We start from the raw sequence: 21067 nt of genomic DNA, 5'->3' as shown, positions 1-21067 counted from the left end.
TTCAGTCTCATACAGATCAAAACTATATTAGATAAACACTCAGTCAATCGTATGCCCGTAGAAAATAATTTGTTCACAAAGCGGCCTATCGGTAAGAACAAAACGCGTGTCCTAATTCCAGTTATGGTTCCTTGGTATTGTTCTCCCTTATTCAATGTTATTCTGTCGACGCTTCTGTGTTTTTGCCATACAACACAGGGTGTTCTGACACATTTGACACTGGGATGATACCATGGTTACATATCGTGTAATCACATAATAACTCGAGATTTATGTTTTCATATGTTATTACCTAAATACGTTTGTCGACCAATAGTGTTGTACCCCTAGGATATAATCGATATATTGAGATTCAGCGGAAATCCTCGTACGTAATTATGGTTCGGCGCCGCGAGCCACGTAATATGTTGTCAATAGAGAAAGAGAGTGATTTGGAATTACTAAAACTGCGGAAAACTAATATAGGTATCAATAACCTGCAAATCGTTGCTGGTCTCAACATCGTATTGCTCGTTTTTTGCCGAAGACCAAGCAAAGCGATCATTATATGCCTTCTTTGATTCACAATAGTTGGAAGTTGACATACACACTTGAACGTTCCCCGAGAAGCGTACCTCGAAATATTCAACGAACAAAAAGTGGGTATAGATCTAACACAAGGGTAACAATGAAAGAATCATGCAATTATATGTACCATATATGTACCAATGTTTGCCAATATTAAACCCTGCCGTCATTGTATCGTTTACTCGTTTTTAAAAAATTGTACAACGTTGAATTGTTGGCCGATCGCCATTCGGTGGTCCTTATCGCCGCCAGTGTTCATTGAATTTACTCACGACGCTCCGGCTTTCGCTTAAGCTTCCTGCGATATAGCATTACCCAAAATCCTGCTCATCAATGGTTTTGCGCAGTGTAGAGTTTGGATTTTTTTTTCTTAATCAAGAATTGCCGTAGACGCCAATCAGCTGCGCTAAACGTGTGAGTGTTCCGCGTATCTGTTTTATCGTTCCGATCACTGTTTAGTCACACCTGTCAATGGGTCGCAGGAAAGAGATGTCACCCACCATTGAACACTACTGGACATCATAACTTCACCTGAACAACTATGCCAGCACGAATGTACCATTTGCTGTATCTTCAATGACCTCACCATTCTACCCTCTCTCCACCACTGCCCATGTCGATATGGCTTTCGCTGTTTTCAGATAAATAACAGAATTCTCTCTCCGTTTAGATGTATATACATATAGTGACGGAGACGTCAATTTTTAGAACACGATCCTCAGTGTCCGCCCTCACCGTTATCTTACACTAGTTGTAATGAAATGTTTGCTACTAGTACTATTAGTTCATTTCTAAGCAAGAGATCCATGCTCCCTGGCAGTGCATGATACTTTCTACGAACCCTTCCTCCCCCCTACGACACTGATGTTACTTCATTTTGCACGAAACCGTTATCAACGCCTAACCCCTATCAGATTCCACAGCTTGATCCCCCTCCAACGGCACCTTTCCGTTGTTCTGTTTATTGAACGCACCTGACTACATTATGACGTGTAGTATCACTTACTTCTGCATTTCTTCTCACTATTAAACGTTGGCCAGAGACAATTAAAACAATTACGTTTACATATCATAATAATCATAAACAACTGCAATACAATGTCTAATATAATGATATTGTAGTAACCATTTGCTGATCACTGTAGGCAGATAGACTGCACAGTCTTTTTACTGAAAGAGAGAGAGAGAGAGAGAGAGAGAGAGAATGACGTTTCGATGATAACTGATGTTTAATTAGAGTAATAATGATTATAATAAGAAGCACCTCACACACACACACACACACACACACACACACACGCATACACGCACACACACGCGCGCTATATTTAAAAATGAGTCTATTCACACCGGTTGTGTCGTATGTGCCGTCAGCGGGTCCTCAAGCAGCGACTTTCCAAATTTTTCTTTCCAGCGTAGGCTTGGCTGTCTAAGCGTACGCTAATATATTTGAAAGAAAGCTTGTGCAGCATACGATTCAAATAATTTCGCGCGTGATGCCTCTCGTCGATAATGATTTTATATAGCCAGTCTTCGTTGTTTCTGCTGTTAACGATGCTCGAAGTCAGACTTGCTCGACCAGTTCACTGCCACTTATCTTTTAGGCTGTCTACCAGCTCTGCTTCTTGCCACCCTTCTTTCTTTCGTGAAAATTTAAGTTAACTGCATTATATTACTTCTAAATACTACATATATTAATCACAAACAAAGGATATCAAGTGCGAAACGTGCAGATAAACACAACATCCACCACAGACGCATTTCAAGATTCTGCTAATCAATGATAATAAATAAATCAAGTGGTGATATATATATATATAAGGTTACAGTTTTCCAGCCATCGGATCCAGCTCGGACATTAAAGTGCAACAACAGCAAATGAAATGAAGAATAGGACATTGATTGAATAAAGCATCGACAACACTGGGGGTTCTTGCGGACATAGATACACAAGCAACAATATTTAACAACGGTCTCCGTAAATATTAGCATTACAATCATATAGAATATATGTATTCTATTCAATAGCAGCATGTTTAGTTAGTATATTGTTCCACTCTTCTGTTTTTTGCAAACACTCGTCACGAACGACTGTCTGGCAAAGTCCCGTCTTCGCCAGAAGCTCGTGTTATCAGGAGAAATTTCCATGCGACTTCCAGTTGCCCTGGGCGAAATGTGTAGCTTGGAAATTACTTAAGCGTTAATCAATTCCACCCTGTAGACGGGAAAGAATTGTCCATCTTGCCGAAAAAGCACCTGTGCTAAACACATCTGAGCCGTTAGGTAATAATATCAGATGCGTTTACGTGAGCGATTTGTTCAGAGAGTTGGCTATTTAAAGCTGTTATCTTGCTACGTAATTTTCGTATGTGTATTAATCAAATTCGTTTCGGTAGCTTCAACTAGATTAATAATTAGTATCTTTCTAAGTTCTGCCTGGACTAGTTCGCGGTCAGCTGCAAGCTGCTTATACGGCTTGAAACTGATTCAACAATGGTGTCCACCCGCGTCATCTGCCGAGTCATCGATGCTGAGCTGTTCAACGAGTAGTCGTTTAATTCGTAGGCCGATTCATCCACAATACTCGTAAGCGGGCAGAATGCAATATTATCGAGACTTTTTGAACGGACGAGTGGGGCACCAATCCCAGCAAGACTGCCATTTCCACCTCTAATATCAAGCAGTAAAGGATTGCTTTTTACGGGTGACGGCGGATTCGATTTGTTCTGTGGTCCCGCAATGGGAAGCCGTAACGTCGGTAGCTGTAGACCCGTTAAGTGCGACGATGTTGGTGAATGATGCTGATCACTGCTATTAAGCCCGACTGTTGGATGTAAATGATGAATAGGGCCTTGATTATGCGGGTGAAAACTGTACTCGGAATGGTTATCTGCGGCGGGCGAAACCGGAAGTAGCGCGTAAGGCCGAGGCTGTACGTAGCCTGCTCCACGATCGTAGGGCTTCAGGATCGCCGAGAATCAAACAGACAGAAGATTACGAAGTATTGTTAGGGTCCTAGGAAAATATGATAATGGCAGTACGGGAGATATGCTATGGCGAATTTATAAAATTAATTATATTAAGAGATAAAAAACCTTACTGATTGTATTCCTAAGTATGCTCACGTCTGAATGCATTGTATAGGCCCTAAAACTGATTCGATTGTAAACCATGGCGGGAATTGTACATTGAATAAATCAAGATCAATTCATATATACCTAGGACTTTATGATGGCGCATATATGTTAGTTCGTTTCTCTTAATAATAGAAAAAGCGGCTCTTTTCTAGAAAAAAAACAGTAACTCTCGTCATGGCAAAAAAAACATTAAGTCGTTTTTCAGAGATTGAACGAAGATCAACCATTATTTAATGTGTCCACACGCGATTAACCCCCCTTAAGATTTTTTTTTTTGTTGTTGTTGTTATTCAAAATCAGCGTTTTTGTTATTTTCAGTTGTCGGTCGACTTAAGAAATTAAAAAATCAGAAGGCAAAGCGGAAGATCCACGATAAAGTTTGAATCTCGAAAAGTCGAAAGTTTTGTCAAAACGGTTGAAAATACCATTTTTGATACACCTGGATTTTTCCTATGAACACTATCCACGATATAATTTACCAGTCAAGCGCTAATCGGCGCTTTTTTCACATTTTTTGAACTAATCAACCGTTCTGAGCTCTTGCACTTTTAGCACTTCTAGCATACTATAGATCCGGAAATTAGGGACGGTGTAATTGTTTGTATGCAGCGTATTTAAGCAATACGCAGTTTCTAGACGACTGGAATATTTGCCAGTCAAATTTCGTCTGCTAACGGCGCATAGTTTAAAACTTACTCAGTTTCAAAGTTTGCCGGATCCGTTTGCAGTGGGCCAGTATTAAAAAGCTATTGCAGATTAAAAAACGAACAGTTTGAAAATTACTAGTGAGCCTTATATAGATTTTGGATTGAGGCTGTAATGACATTTCTATTGAATAACCATTACCGTCAGAAATGACAACTCCTAGCACGTGCAAGACATCTTATCTACTTCTTCTATCTATAGCCGAGAAGCGCCGTGGGATTCTTAGCGGTATGCAGACTTACGTAATATTAGTATAATAATGGTAATGCTATCAAATGCATGCCATAAGCTATATGCAGTAAATTTTAAATCTGGCACTCAACCTAAAGAAAACAACCAGATCAATACGGTCTTGAACTTGGGATTTTATCAATAATGCTGATAAGGTTTTCTGCTAAATCACGCCATATATCTTTGATATGTTCGTATTCCAAGAACCTTGCTGAAGCCAAACTAAGATCATTTTCTTCAAAGTGACTACAACTTTTGCTTTGCTAATGCTGGCCACTGTACTTGTGACATCCTAAATATTAGATACAGAGGTATGTTCCTTAGGTGAAATCGGCACAACACTTGGACTGCGCATGCGCATGTTAATGCGACTTTTCAAAATACGTAAAACCGTACACTCTCTGTTTACATTTATTTACGAAACTGCATTCTTCACAGCGTCCATGTTCTCGGAAAAATAATGAAAAAACATTGCATAAGACATTTATAACACAATAAATTATTGTAACATCGTTATTGTTTATATTAATCTAAGTTTACACCCATTTTACATAGCTACCAAATCTACATTCTACTTAGATGTTTTGGAATTTCTCCCATAAATTTCTTCGCTAAGCCAAGTAAGTAAACAAGGAAAAGTAATTAAAATTTGCTAGATCCGCAACTAAACGAACTTTCAACGGCAATTGTTCCGTTGTGATTGAATTTGATTAGCTTTGCTTAATTTGTTCGCAACGGTTAAATAAAAAAAGCTATGTTTTTAATCGCGCAACTTACCATGAACAGGTGCCTTGCTCGGGAAACGGATGCCGACCGATGTGTTCTCTGAGGAAAATATTTCACGTCCTTTCGAGCTAAACTTATGAGTGGCACCGTCCTTTCTGTGTCCCACCCTTTGTATGAAGATGGTGGGACACCCAACGAGATCGATGTCAGCCTGTAACCCCGTTTAGAACCGTTACATGCATGGCTAGATGATACAAAGCATTTAGAACAGATGTGAATTATAGAATAATTCACGCCCATACTAAAGAGCGCCATCGATGAATCTTTTTCAGTTTCCGTGTACATATGAGGGAAAGAAACGTAACACATCACGAAGGATATAGATTCTTGACGTGTTTTGAATCGTTGAACTAGAAGTAAACGGGTTTCTGGACTATCACGCATTGTTCTTGTTTGAAAGATCTAAAAATGGTTTTAAATTTGGTATCCGACTCTACTCGTTAAGTTAGTGTTTAGCTAAGCCTTTAGATAGTAAAAGACATTCTACCTTAAAACAACGATTAACTTACACCGAACCTAAGTCCTCTCACATATTTTAAATTTTTGTAGCATTTCACGCGGATACCTTTACTAACCTGTGCTGTTGTTGCTGGCCCGAGTGTTGCTCTTGAGGTAAATGTCCCTGCCCTTTCAGCAATCTCCGTTTCTCGTCACGAATTAACCTGCGTAGCATCCTTCCCTGACCCAATTGTCCCCAGCTGGCGTTGTCTTGCTGGACGTTATGCGAATGTATAAGAGACGAGTTGAAGTGAAGATGGTGTACGCTGTCTTTGTTGTTTTCACGGACGCTTAATGCCTCTTGCAGGTACTCTCGACGGGCGTCCGTGACGGTGGCAAGCATACCCAGTTCGGCCAGGGCCGCGTCGAGTTGTCCGGAACCCCGGCAGCCTCCACGTCGCACGGCGAAACCCTCCATGCACCAATAAAATGTTTTCGCTTAACTAGCACATATGCGACAACCAAATCGTTTTTGGGCCGAACGTAACTAAGGCCCAAACAAAGCTCCCAACAGCGATGCTCTGGTCACCTGTTAATTCCTAGGTTATTCATTCACAACTTCTCAATTACAATTTTTCAAGCTGTAACATGTAGATATATCAACGTCATTGCCATTTCCGAACACGGTAAGGCCAGCTGAAAACAATGACGATGGCACAGAATAAAAGATTTAATTGATAACAGCTAACCTATCCTCTATGGTATCCTACAATTTGATACGAATTCAGCAATATGTTAGTTGATGTTGCAGGTACAATAGGAAGCTCGATACCCTAGTTGAGTGACGCAAAAATAGACGGTAATCGATGACAAATTTAAATAAGCTTTTTTTTTTGCTTCTTAGTGTTTGCTCCCTCGCCGCTGACGCAGACATATGTAATCATCGGCAAAGAAACAGAGAACAAAAAAGATGCAAAGACAAAACGTTACTTCAATATGTTTGCACTATAATATTCAAGATACGACAAATTTATAAGGTCACACGAATAGATATTGACTTCGAAATAAAGCAGTTGATATCAGCAGCATCTACTTTCCTCACTGGATTAGCTTATGGAGTTTAACGTTAATCTAGAGCATCGCTAGGGCCAGCAAGTTATTCAGAACAAACAAAAAAGTACTATGACAAAAAAAGGTCAATTTTTGCATAAGCGGCAAGACCTTTTCTCTTCCAAGAACAGACAGAGATTACTATATTGCCAAAAAAATTAACTTGATCGAGTCAACTTTCGATCAAATTCGAGCTTGCATTGGACCACGCGGGTTTCATTAACGGAATCCAGACGCCTTCCACTTCGTTATTTTTTACCTCACATAATATTTTGTACGTTCCTTGGGAAACAGTGAAAACGGTGTCTTCGTCAACACAAATAGCCATATACGAAATGCGTTCTTCTATAACATTTTTCACATTATCATTCATAGCTGTATGCTTTTTAAAATCGAGAAACCGAGTTGATAATGCTTCGTGAAAGACGGATTAAGCCGCCTCCATCAGGTACAATTATCACTACGTAATGAGAGGTCAGATGGGGATGTCGGTCGGAGGTGAAGACAATGGTCTTCATTTCAATGATACACATGAACTCTATGGCATACGTTTGTTTGGCCTCAATGACCAATCATCTTCAACTAGATTCACGCTAATTAGGGACTAACATCGTGTAATTATCTCAGAAATTAATCGTAATTAACTCAGAAATCAGCACATAAATATAAAAATTAAACGGATTTAATCCCAGCTGGAAGAACTCGAGGATTAAAGCTCCACCTAGTCTTAGGAACCTGACTTAAGATACCACCACCAACTGCCTGATATATATGTAAATATGGATATTAATGCTGCATTAATATAGGGCACTTACACATTAACTGGTTTTGCGTCCAGAAAATTCGAGTCCAGTTAAGCCGCACAAATTTTGCAGAAGCCGACGCACAATCAACTAAAAAATCATCAACAAAGAACCCCACTGTCACACAGAGTCGCATGAGCAAGCCCATCTTCTATGAATGTCAATAATCTGTTTCACAATGAGGAACAATTCTGTGAAAACAGGCCCCACAAACGCAATGATGTAGATGTTTTCGTCTTCCACAGATTGTTCATACCCGTGCATACACAACATACAGACCTAGTATACAAACCTATATATAGTGGATCTATGCATTACTGTACAAAGGCGATGGCTGTAAACTAACCCACCATCGCCACGTGCATATTTAAGGATGCCGTATCAGGACATCGTTTACGGGCTACGTAATGTGTACTTATTCCATCTATAAATCGACTTAACAGCTGTTTGCCGATTCATCCTACTGATAGCAATAATGTTTTAGGTAACGGTACTGAACACCTTTAGTATAACGAAGGCCTTGCTTTGACAACCCACTCAGAAGCGTTGGCAACCAACGCTCCAACGAAATCGCTACAGACAGGTCTGCGCATGTCGACATATCGAATATTTCAGCCATTGTCAGTTTTTGGCTTTCCCAGGACCTATACTCCAGTACATATACATGGGCTCCTTACGGCTGGATACGCCGCCCAAGATGTCTGGCAGATTCTATTGTTAAAACCACTTCTAGCATTACGTCTAAGTTCGGAGAGCTTAATCGAAACGCTGTACCCCGGGGACTCTGTTTGCAATAGACTTTGTTGGACTGCATAACTCATACGGTGAATTAATACCATTTAGGCATACGTAAGAGGCACGGAATAAAAATAATCGATAGTAGTAATAACAATAATAATGATAACGTAAATGAAAACAGTGCGCTTTTCGATTGGAGAATTCTATGGAATGGCAAACTGTTTTTGCCATAATTCATTGAAACAGTGTATGACCATCGTCTATGACAATGCTACACGTCGTAAATTAGCTGCAGTCGACCTTTAGGCCAGTTCCACATTTGCTTTCAGCTTCTAGACAGCTGGTCAAGGAATACGTGTACTCTATACGTAAAGGGTTCGGTTAAGGAGCTCTCCAGAGAACATGATACACTTTCTTGACAAGAATCCCTTTTACCGCTCCCTTCTTGCAGCACTTAATCAGGTTCCTCAAATATTCTTTGAGCTATTGCCACCAAGCTCACTGGCAAATGCTCTACTTTAAGTTACGGTAGACCGAAATTATTTATCAACAAATTGGTAATGACAGCGGTAGCAACCATGTTGGCTATGCTGACCCAATTCAGGATGAAGTATACATACTTCATCCTGTATTCATCATTTCCGCCAACTGTATTATTACTATTTCCCATGTTACACGAAAACTATTGATTAATCCATGAGCGGCAAAATGGCTTCGAGCGATGCAGAATGCATTATGTGATCATACCTTAGTTACGGGGTTGCACGAAACGTGTACTGAAGTGATATACATATCAAAAGGACACTCAGAGAAGGACGATATCTGCTAGCTTCTAGAGAGCCCTACAGTCGTACAGCGAACGAGGTCAAGTTCTAATACTTGACATTCGATAGACGGTCCGAAATCGTAGTTTCTTCACTCCGTAATGAGCTATTGTGTCGGCCTCTACGATTGCTCCTCGCCGTTATTTCGTCATTTGACGACCTACCTGCACGACTTTATAGCGCCCACTTGAGAAACTTATTTACGCAAGACGTACTGTTATAGCTAGTTCTAAGGTTTTTTGACGGGCCGAACTACACGTAACGTCTATTTTTACAAGGTGCATTTCCCTCAACTACGGAAAAAGAGTACATCAATGTTTGTTTTTTGCAAGCTCCATTTTATAAAAGGAGAAAGTGATTGTACTGGAACGATTGCTCGGCTTAGACCTGTTTTTCAAAGTCCGCACCGTGAGCTAGGGAAAAAAGGAACTTAGGTGACTTTATCTCATCGGCTGCCAACATGTAACGTTGTCGAGGCCTTATCAAGTGTCCTAAATTAATACGGAATCCGGTGGTTAAGAAGAGAAACTAAAACGCCTAAAATTAACTCTCGAGCAGTGCGTAAATAGGTCGCCTGTTGGAACGGATTTTTCTGCTAAACATGCCACCGGTAGGACCGCACCCCATAGTAGTACTGTTAATGAATTCAACTACTTGCGCACCAAAGGAGCTCGGGGATTAAGCTTGTAAGCCCAACTCGCCGACGCAACGCTACAGGACAAACAAGCCTCCAATTTCACGTGCTCGCCTGAACTATTTCAGGCACAGAACAAGATCAGCTCATCGCAGCTTGTTCGAACTACAACTACTCTAGAGACAAATCCCAGCACGACTTGTACCTTTCCCATAAAGCATTTTCGCAAGCCACTGTACTTTTGCGACGCAGCTTATTATCGAGACAGGTTGACCACTCATATGTGCGTTGAAGGGTTAGTCAGTCTAAAGAAACCTGAAGTCTAAGGACAAAGTTATGTACCATTAAACAATATGTCGAATACAGCAGAAACATACTGGCGCAAACAATATTGCGCATAAACATATAGGGTATGCTTCACTATTACCTAGTCAGCGATGTTGCTCTTAATGATCGGTTAGCGTCGGGTTCACTGGTTACGTTTCGTGAAGATTTTAAACGATCCTAACCAATACGAACTTATTGACGTTATAAAGAACTTCAGATACATGGGTTTCCACAGAACGTATTAGCATTTCACTAAGTCCGCTCATGAAGATTGGTTGAAGAAAACAAAATTCAGAAATAAAAATCTGCAAACGAAGATATGCCAGCAGCTCAGATTCAACAAGCTAAGCTGATCTGTTCTATAGACAAACTGGTAAAATGAATGTGTTCAAGACCTTTTCCTAATGAGAAGATAGGTGATAGAATCCGTTAGCAAACAGGACATTTTCTTTGACAACGCCATAGGGAACCGAAATATTTCTCGGAATTATAGAAAGAACTATCACTAGTAATTGTGATTTATTGTCTATATGAAATTGCGTGAACATTTCCAGCATTGTGCCTCTTGGATGGGAATAAACAAATGAGCGGGCTTTCAGTTCCACACAGCGTCCACCCGTAACAAAGCAATTTTAAATAATTTATTATCTAACCTGATGCTGTTCAGTGAGTCATTTTTTTTTTATTACCATCTAGGGGAGTATTTACCATGCTTCTGCATACTGATAACTTGCTATCAGCACTCCGCACATTAGAATTTTGTCTAAACAATGGTGACGAGATAACGTCGTTCTCTATGGTAGTGGTTACGTTATACAGTATTTGAAATGCATTATGCGTTCGATATCGACGTCGTCTGCGCTAAATCCTGAACTAAACAGAATACCGAACGAATTTTGCTCGAACGAATTATTTATAACCACAAGGACCATTAGTTGGCGTTTCGCTGATCAGATCAATGATAAAATAAGTACGCTTAGGGACATTTTGACATGTCAATAAGTTAAAGTAGAACGGTATTACCGCGTGTCTGTCACACTTAAAAATCCCTATAGGCACAAACCGATGCATGTGACCGGTGCATTTGGAAATGTAGCCTTATTGAAATGTGTAAACCTATTGCTTTGAATAGAAAGCAGGATGGAAGTTAAGGTTCGATGATAGGCAACCCATTTTTGCAGATACCAATATTTAAGAAACAATACAGACTACCCAAAGTCACGTAGAGAGCACTTTGAAGAGCTGCAAGGCCATGCCATTGACAGTGTTACATAATACGTAGCGGCAAAATCGACAACAAACTCAGGAGAACGGTGGAATATTACCTGGCATGAGTGACACGAGCTACCCATGTTCCGCAATACATGTAGTCTAGAATTTATTCCCATTAGATTCCAGGTTGGTTTTTGCAGCACATTCGAGTATAAAGTGCTTTTAATGAAATGGACGGGCGATGTCGACACGCTAATAGAGACCATTTTATTTTTCCGAGTCGATGTGCCTGATCATCTAAAAAGTCAGGTTCGTAATAATTATTGTAAAGGTTAGTTAGAAATAAAAAGGTAGGCAGACGTAGGACTTCCTGCACCAGAAAGTCTAGGTAGTTTTTGTCCATTCTTTGTATGTATCTTCTAAATTTTTTTCCAAGTCTCTGACGATCCGGTAGCATGTTTTGGAAGAGTGATAATATGCGCTGCATGTAAAGTTCATTAAGGAAATAGCAGTCGTAAAAAAGATTCGGTGTATTTATTAAAAAGGACGTACCGGAAAGGACGCAAACCAGTTTTATAACCTGATTTTGCAGTAGAACCTGCCAGGCTTAGACGAGCTAATCCAGCCTAACAATAGAATTCAGATACACTAGAAATTCTAACGCAAAAAAGCTAGTCAACTCCATAATATAATTTAGTACATTTTAGTACACTCTTTTGAGTGTACTTCAGCCAGAGTTCATAAATCGATGCTCGATATAAATGTTATTCTTATTTTATACCTACTGTGTACAACTGCAGGCCGAGTTTTCCCGTAGTAGATGAGCAGCTAGCCCTCCCCCCGTCCTGAATACAAGTATCGTCATCTATTTCAGCAAATTGGGCACAGAAAAAGGTCATTAGATGACCTTTTTAAAAGTTACCAAAACTCTTCTCAATAAGCTACAGGAAGTTGATTTCCTACAACTATTTGTTCTTTTTCAGAGTAAACTGGCATTCAACAAACAATCCTTTTAAGACAAAAATCTGTGGTTACTTTAGTGTAGTATCTCATACTGTCTGTGAGCGAAGATGCAGCTTCATTTAGGCAGATCAAACTAACGCCTGCCAACTCATGTGTCGCTGCCATTACATTGACTACATCGAAATGCACATAACAGTTTTACGCCCCGCTCTACCGCCGTAATTGAGCATAGCTTCGCATGGTTGGCCCCTACTAGAGCAAAACAATGTTCGGCCTTCAGCACAGACCATCATGTATTCCTAGATACCACTATGCCATCACGAGAACGAAACATCGGCGTACATAGCGGCGATCCTACGAGCGACTGATTTCGAATGGCTCAAGTATTGGACGTAGAGCAGAACAAGTTAACTACGATTACCTACGCTATGAGTGCAAGCATAGAGCCAAATTATAGATTACAAGGCAGTACTAAGCAAGAAAACATAAGCTGATTGCCCATGATTCACTATCGATATATTACGTATCATTGAAAGGTATCGTCTATCGTTGTAAGGAAGCATAGTTCAACACAAATAGCAAATTCTCGAGGCGAACCCGGTAAAGTTCGTTGGTGTTCTGGAAAAGATTAAGTCGGTTAACTAGCCATATTATGCGCGCAAATAGATAAACATCTCATATCCCAGGCAACAAAGTCGAGCCGAAACAAAGCCAAATAAAACAAAACTAGTTCTAAAGTAATGCCTTCGTGTCAGCAAGGATATGAAAACTCCCACCAGCGCTACCTGTATATACTTATTTTGTTTCTAGGATAGTAATCCTTCTGTAAGTATGCTTTTCACCCTTCGCTAGTGTAGTTAATTTCTATTTCTAATATTATAGTATACCATGGAGTCTCCAGGCAAGCTTTTGCAACCGGTTACCTGACACGATGGTTCATCTTTCAGTACTGTTTTAGCTAACGCCACCGCCCGCCCCTTCTGCCACCTCCAGGCCGTCCCCATCGTATTCCCGCTTTGGACAGCTTCAACGTAAATACTACATGTAAGTAGCGAAGACAAAAAATGGCTGAAGAGTATCCACAGGAAGACAAACAGGTAGTATTTAGCCTTCACAAAACACCCACGCGACATACGCGAAGGCTCGGTACAGCGTGGCACGTCTGTTTATCGGACGTACATAGGCACACGCATAGGCATTAGGGCGCCTGACCGTAGGCTGATCGCAGAAAGTTGCGGAGTCGTATTCGTCGCTACGCAACCTTGTCATATCGTATGCTTTTTATTGTAGCTGACGAGGTGTATCAGACAATACTTGTTCAGTTAGACGATACTCGGAATTACAATCTTCTGGCACCTACATTTTTAGACATATGTACAAGTTGGAGCTAGGTAGTCTGTTGTATATAATATATAACGACCTAAACTGCCAAGAAACTTACCCTACTACCAATATACATTGGGTAATCGATGTAATGGTCATAGTGAGCCTAGAGCGGACTGATGATAACTGTCACTGCAGATTCTACTTTATCGAACATTATCGAAAATGATAATTTCGGTAACATATGGAGGATTCTAGGTTGAACACTTTTGCACTTATCGATCGCTGCTGCTGGTGTCCCCTTGGGTGTCTCGATACACTCTGCTTCGCTATACTGTTTATTTAAGGACAATTATTGCGAATATGGGCAAATACATATATGATAGCTGGGATTTGATTTGACACCGTCTACGACGGCAGGCCTGTTAAACAGTTAGGGGCTTAAAGTCTCTCGGCCCGTGCTGAGTCCCATGAGGAATCCGTAAACGCATGAATATTTTTCAACGTTCGTTAACGTTCACCGAACGCGTCCGAATAAGTATTCACCCAAGTCCCGAAGCCGCCGTCGGACTGCACGTTACGGCAGCCTTTCAGAGTCCTACATAGACTATGCATGAAGCTACTCGAACAATATACCCGTATTCCTAACGCTTATACTATCGATGACGCAGAAGAACAGCAGGGCAAATTCTGCGTATCTATTGCAACCAATAAAACACGACTGTGCTCGTTATGCCTTACTTACATTGTCGCTATTGTCACATACTGGCGCAAGCCTGCCTGGCCCAATATATGTTCTATTATATCAATAAAATCTGTAACTCGAATTTGTTAATTAATCATAAAAGACACGATACAGCAACTGAACGAGGTAAAAACGGTCGTGTAGACAAGTTTGCCGTTTCCCATCAACAAAAATGTTCAATCAAAAAACGTTAATGCCTCGCGTCCATTTATTAAACACTCAATAGTCGGGAACAGTATCGTAATATTTCCTAACAGTATTTGACTGACATCATAATCCCAGTTTTATTAGGTTCGATATCTTCGCAGATCTGGTCGCGCAGGATCAATGTGAGGAGCTTTAGTTTCCGTTAGAAAGCAGAAGCTTAGCTTTATCTAACCAGTTGATTTCTTCGAAACGAGGCCATTGTCCACTTCGCTAATGATTGATCGCTAATTGTATAAGAAATCAACTAGTCCCAAGTCGCTGTTTGACTTGCCTCGGACGACCTTGCACTCAGCCTTGTATAGCCATGCTAGGCCGCGTTGAGACCGATAATGAAACAAGACATATCTGCCTGTTGTCAAGGGGTAGCCCGTAGCACACTCTACAAGAGATCCAGCGAGAAACGCAAGAAAAGGGCTTGCAGCAGTGAAAATGTCATAAGTCAGTTGGGAATCGGCACAATGAAAGCGTGACAGAATGCAACGGTTTCGTTTATGTGTGCCACTATAATAATAATTATTTGTTGAGAGTATCCCACAGCGTCAAAGAAACATTACGGAGCAAGTGGATACACCCTGCCGTTGTAGGCGAAACGACATAGGTGGATTGAGTTTTGTGACAGACCCGAACATAGACTTCAAATAGTCCTCGATCAGAGTTCCGGCGCTGCAGCAGCTGTTGCAAAATCGACCAGTACGTTCGTAGTATTGCCCCCTATTTACATCAGTCGCAAAACGACGATGGCTGTCGGAATTCGATATTTCTTTTTGTCATAGGGCGAAACAAGATTGAATAAGTTGCATTGCAGCCAATTGCACTATAAGCTGCTCGTTGGTGCTGTGTTACTGCCTTTTCCCCTTTTGTCTCAATTGTACCTGTTATGCCGAGGTCGTTTACGATTCGTTAAATTTAATAACTCAGTGATGTCTTACCAAAACGTCATGGTATTCGTAGCACCTGTGTTAGAATATTTTACCGCAATTTTTTTTCTTGTTGTTTTGGTTTTACCTGTTATCATATAAGTAGATAGACTGCAATTTCACAAAAAGCGTCGCCTAACAGGAAACACATACAGGGATGTGACGACAATTATGTAGCACACGGTAAGGTCTAAAAGACCGTTACGCCGCTGCAAAAGCCCAGATCGCCAAAATTAGCCACGTAGACATAGCCAGATAGCCTGGGATGACGCCAAATTTATTTCTGGAAGTGGCTCCGCTACTAACTTTCTAGTCTTGAATGCTCGGGATGGAACAATAGGCCTTGGCTTACACGGCCCGCGCATAAATATGTGACAGTTTGATGCTGCCAATAGACGCGGTTACAAACAAGACCGATACCGCCGCTATTTTAGTACTAACGTTTTGGTGTCAACGCAAAAAACTTGAAATGCCTGTTTTGCATAAGACAGGACACATGATGATAGCAACTATAATAACGAGTAGATATATATATTTATTTATATTTGTTGTTACGCGCATTGTACAAACTACACAAACAATATAGAAAAAAAAATGCATTCATAATCATAGAAGTATTATTAAATCAAAGTAGTCATGGTTATATATCTCCCGAAAATATGCCATACACCAAGGGATAATAATAATAATAAAATTCATATTACTATTTTATTGCATTAGGCTGCTTTGACGTGGAAAGCGAAAACGTTGCCGCTTAAAGGCGTTTTCCTCGTTATACGTGCATACAACTCTAGGTCTGCCATAGCAAAAAAATAAATCGTTTCTAAATAATGAAAACCGCCACCAGTCGATCAGTCGACATTTTGTTTATGTTGATGTAATTGTTTATTCTAGTGATAAATTCAAGTGTGATTTTTTTCACGGAAGGGTGCGTATATTTAGAGGCAGAGGACCAAGACAAGTAATGTTCCGGAACACAAACAAGGCAAGTATTGGTAGAGCCCTGCACAGAACGACGAGATTACTGCACCCAGTATTACCCTTACTGCTAACTGAAAGCGGCAGTAGCAGTAGCAGATTACCGATGTTCATATAAACGAGCCATGTCTCTTGATTCACACGATAGAGTACGCGAGTAATATGTGAACAAAGCTGTAAAGATTGCTTTAAGAGGGCGTAAGGACGGCTCTCATTTCACGTCTTCTAGTGCACCTTGAACGTCCACTACTCTCGGATTTGATCGGACGATAGCATGTGTCAGATCATATTCACCTGGTTCTTATAACGGGTAACTTTTTCACCAGAATTATAGTTCCTAAGCCACTAAATGGAATAGAGGATAAATACTGGCACTCAGAACCTCTTAGTTTTTTCTACAATTCGTTAGATGGCTTACTCTTATAAATGGACTAGACAACTAGACAAACCCGAAGGAATGTTCAACGTTGTCCCGAACAATGGTTCCGCGTTGAGACAAGGCATATTTCTGTCCCCTCATGAAATGTAAACACGCAGTATACGAAAGAGGCAAGTCTTGAACAACGACCGCGATTACTGCCACGGGAGATTTTTAGTAGATGGTCGGTCCGGAAATAAATAACTATTGTCTAATAAGCAAACAATTGCGTTAAACAAGAAAAACCAAAACTTACCCGAAAATTCTCAGGACACATCCTTCTTTATAGTAAAATCATATACGGCGCTACTGTAGATTTTATATCCTGTTCCACCAAAGGCAGCAGAGTGACTTTTGCACTGTTAATAATCCTTACCTTTTCGTACTACGTTTAAATCCGCTGTTTCAGATGAAATTAATAGAAATCACGCATTTCGCTTTAGAGCAAAGGTGACGCACTACTAAATCGAGTAGACGTTCCACTGTGTTTATAATTTTGTGTTGCAAAACAGCTGTACGAACTTGACAGACGACAATAATGTATTGTACACAAATACAGCGAAATGGAAAGCAAATGACATTATTATTGGCCCAAATTCTACTCATGCTAGAATTATGGAAGGATCTGCTTTCTATCAGTAGAACAAATGCTAAAGGAAGACGGTTATAGAGGAATGTCTCCGGATGGACGGCCCATAAAATGTCAATCCCCAATCGTTCCTTTACTGATAAAACGTTGGTCATTTTATAGCTGGTCGCTGAAAACGATAGAAATGAGCATCGGTCAGACGCCAAACAAGTGACCCACCCAGCGTTTTTTTTTTTGTTTAATGAATGACTAACTAATAGGTGTATAGTGCAGCCCACTGAGCCAGCATCAGTCGTATCATTTCAATGGATTATACATTCAACCCCTGCTGCCCAGAAAACAAACCGGTTTATAACTTCAACTAGTGAAACATTTGGCTGGACACTCAGACGGCTAATAAAATGATTGTTTATAATGTTTCTTTAGTGCAACCTTTTCGAATTAATTTTTTAACTATATATTGTGTGAGATTTTTTATTTTGTACTCATCCATATAGTCGGCTATTAGTGAGCCGCTTGAGAGCAATACGAATCGATCGTTTGATAAATACACCTACCGGAAAACTGCTGCTTTGTTACTGTCCAAAATTTTCGACACCGTTGAATATAGTTGCTTCTCCAACGCCTACTTCAGTTACACTTGAATCTACCATTCTGTCATGCAGATTGCGATCGAGTTGAAAATAAGGTCTTCGCTTCAAACATTACCTTAATGTGAATTTCTTGAAGAATTATCTTGAATGAAACACCTGGGGTTACCAAAAATGCGTTACCACTCTCATGTAGACTTCTTCCGGCACGTTACCGAGGCCAGAAGCTACATGGCAACCTTACGCTTGGTTTTGAAGTAGCATTAAAATCAATTTCAAATTACGATTCAATGATAAAAGGCCCAGGGTTCTGAGTTCTGCAATATTAGGCATATACCTTATTGGTGGTAATACGAGGCCTGTACAAAGTATCCATCCATAATCTCCACAAAAAACCCGGCGAAAGCCAGCGATTTGGAAGGGCTCAGTAATGGTTTCAAGAGGGGACTTTTAGGTATCGTTCACACCATAATACTAGCTCTCTTTAACCTTCAGTTTCTTAATCATCGAACGAAGCTACAAATATGTTATGTGCCTGATCCACTCAACGGCAAATGGTACCTTGATAGTCAACCAGGTCTAGACTCAGGACGTTCGGAAATAGTTTCTTGCCCAGCTGTCTGTGTGGTTAATTACATAATGCTTCTGTATATGAACTCTATGAACAGAACGCATCAAGTATGTTCTTTAGCTCGTAGTAGTGTTGGAAGCTACATATGGAGAACGTTCTAACGTTCCATAGCTGCTATAGGCTATTGTTGACTTTCATTAAAAACAGAAATAGGCAAATCGAGTAAACTACTTTGTTGCTGATATTTTTTAGTTACCTGCGTAGAAGCCACAGCGATGCAATCGAACTTTTCTGTCACGCAGTGCTCCCATGCAACGCACGCACGGAAGTACACAAACAACATCACTAGTGTGAGCTTTTAGAAACACGACCATTGGGTAGTACGAACAATTTTTGACAATCACTATTATCAATATTCATGTAAGTACTACTTACCGAGTACTACTATCACTATAATTCATACCGTAACAAACAAGAAAACGAAACGAGATTTCCTCCACTCACCGGAATAACAGTTTATCGTAGACAGAATACGATCCACTTCTCACTCAAATTTGATTACTGATCCAGAATTCGCGAACAGTCGTAGACATTAGCAAGGGATGATACCGACGCAAAATCCCCACCATTCCTATTTCTGGTGCTGCTGCACTAGACACAGACAGCTCCTATCTGCTTCTAATACCACCATCGGCCTGATCAGAAGTCGTCATCCAACCTGAAACGCCACGGTTTCTCGGGCACGATAACCACTCCCAATCCAGCTCTAACTGACTATAACTGATATCACCGTCAGCACAATTATGTCGCGTGCTGCCTCATCTCAGTTTGCTGTGGCACTCCAGTAGGAGTTTTGTTGTGCTGCCTTTCTGAGATCTCGTGCTGATAATGCCGACGACAGTTTCTACCGAAGGCTTCTTATTTTTGACCTCAGACAAACTATGGTAATGGCAATTGTGGCGACTAGCTCGGGCTAGGACGTTCTATTGCACGACTAGGAATCGTCATATTTCGTCCCATTCAGGGATAGGCACGCACCGTGACCGCGACAGACTTCTATCTAGATATATTTGTTCTGTTCTAAATGAAAGGACACTACCACACCACGCACTAGTCCGCTACTAACTCAGATTGCAAACACTCCATACGAATTATAATGGCCTACCTAACCCAGTCCCCAGTGCCGACTAATAGTATTGGCTCTACCGTTCTCGAGGTAGACACCACACCTCTCGTGTGCTTCAACTCAGACTTCTTTATCGCTGGCGCTCCGGCAGCGGCACCAGTGGTTCCAGTGAGACTAACAGCTGCGTACGAGCCATACATCAGTAGCAACGACGGCAGCCACGACGAGTCGGACTGCTTCTATTTCTATGAGCGCTGCTTGCTTCATAGTTGACGATTCTCCCGCGGTGCTGTGTTGTGGCGCTGTTGTCGGCTTTCTATTTTTCATAGTATTTTGCCTGTGGGCCGTGCTAACTGGTTCGTCGATGATGCAGGTTGAAAGACGGCCCGTGGTGGGGTTATATTGTAGTTCTAGAATAGTGCGTGAGGAGAAAAGCGCGCAGCTTCTGGTGATATCTGTCCCATATAGTCTTGTGGATGAAACCGCTGGGGGACTCCTGGGTGGATTCTGTAGATCGTCTTCTGCCCATTGGTCAATTATCGACATGATACTGAGAAATATCCAGAAAAGCTCTGCGAACAACGCAAGGAAAAGAAAGAGTATCTAAGATGGACAAACATAAAAATAAAGGGTATTATTGAATGGCTTTCTGTGACTTGAGTTACAGAAACGCAATAGATTCTGTCTAAGCGAGTAGGTGTAAAGTTAAGAACAGAACTAGGATATCAGAATTACAATCAAAGTTGGAGGCGATTGAGCTCGGTTGGCAGACTAGAAAATGTGAGTTGGCGCCAGCGAAATTAGTCTACTGCTAAGTCGCTTTAGTTTCGAAACTGCTTGAAAATAGGCTAAATTTGTTAGCAGCTTTACAATGCTAGGTGTGCATTAATTTAAATGTGTCGTTTATGGGTTTGGAGCCAAATAAACGTTTCGGTTTTTGCGTCTGGAACTGACGCGGTATTTTATCCTAAGACTCTCTTGCAGTACGTAATCTTTACTCTAATAGATTTAGCATTTATGTAGCCCATTTCTCAACGCTGCACTACATTGCATCTTTGTTACTTAAGTTAAACTAAATTACCTGATTCAACGGTTGCAATCGTAATATGTTTTTACAGAGAAATGAAA

The 21067-nt window shown here is 40.7% G+C and overlaps 1 protein-coding gene and 1 long non-coding RNA gene across 17 annotated transcripts; one reads left to right on the top strand and one right to left on the bottom strand.

Annotated features, from left to right (window-relative positions):
• On the bottom strand, nucleotides 1–20207 carry LOC111244446 (uncharacterized). Of its 16 annotated transcripts, none has more exons than XR_015322465.1 (7): nucleotides 19070–19277; nucleotides 7790–7867; nucleotides 6697–6785; nucleotides 6002–6336; nucleotides 5418–5577; nucleotides 1918–3527; nucleotides 1–1737 (listed from the first exon to the last, which is right to left on the bottom strand). XR_015322465.1 is itself a non-coding variant. In XM_086981901.1 (6 exons), the coding sequence occupies exons 2-6, from the start codon at nucleotides 7791–7793 to the stop codon at nucleotides 3009–3011; spliced, it is 1107 nt and encodes a 368-aa protein (XP_086838027.1). In that variant the 5' UTR covers nucleotides 7794–7867; nucleotides 19318–20207; the 3' UTR covers nucleotides 1–3008. The 16 variants fall into 16 exon arrangements, 14 of the variants coding, with proteins under 14 accessions (XP_086838027.1, XP_086838023.1, XP_086838028.1 ...); XR_015322466.1 differs by having other exon boundaries at nucleotides 1–1032; XM_086981901.1 differs by lacking the exon at nucleotides 19070–19277 and adding an exon at nucleotides 19318–20207 and having other exon boundaries at nucleotides 1–3527.
• LOC147757808 (uncharacterized) lies at nucleotides 11214–18049 on the top strand. Its single transcript, XR_015322467.1, has 3 exons — nucleotides 11214–11821; nucleotides 13423–13519; nucleotides 17913–18049. It is a non-coding gene; the product is annotated as an uncharacterized LOC147757808 (long non-coding RNA).
• Nucleotides 20208–21067: the final 860 nt, after the last annotated feature.

This window comes from Varroa destructor, unplaced genomic scaffold (genome assembly GCF_002443255.2).
Source record: "Varroa destructor unplaced genomic scaffold, Vdes_3.0 BEIS01000002.1, whole genome shotgun sequence".
NCBI classification, from domain to species: Eukaryota; Metazoa; Arthropoda; class Arachnida; order Mesostigmata; family Varroidae; genus Varroa; species Varroa destructor.
Note: the sequence above shows the minus strand (reverse complement) of the source record. Positions and strands in the feature narration are given on the sequence as shown.

Excerpts from the sequence above, each read along its gene's own strand:
- LOC111244446 (XM_086981897.1), bottom strand. The coding sequence starts at position 19,187 with ATGGTCGTGTTTCTAAAAGCTCACACTAGTGATGTTGTTTGTGTACTT. Across the intron at positions 5,578-6,001 it reads GGCCAGCAACAACAGCACAG|GCTGACATCGATCTCGTTGG; the intron begins GTTAGTAAAGGT and ends ACGGGGTTACAG. Across the intron at positions 3,528-5,417 it reads GAGCAAGGCACCTGTTCATG|CCCTACGATCGTGGAGCAGG; the intron begins GTAAGTTGCGCG and ends GCGATCCTGAAG.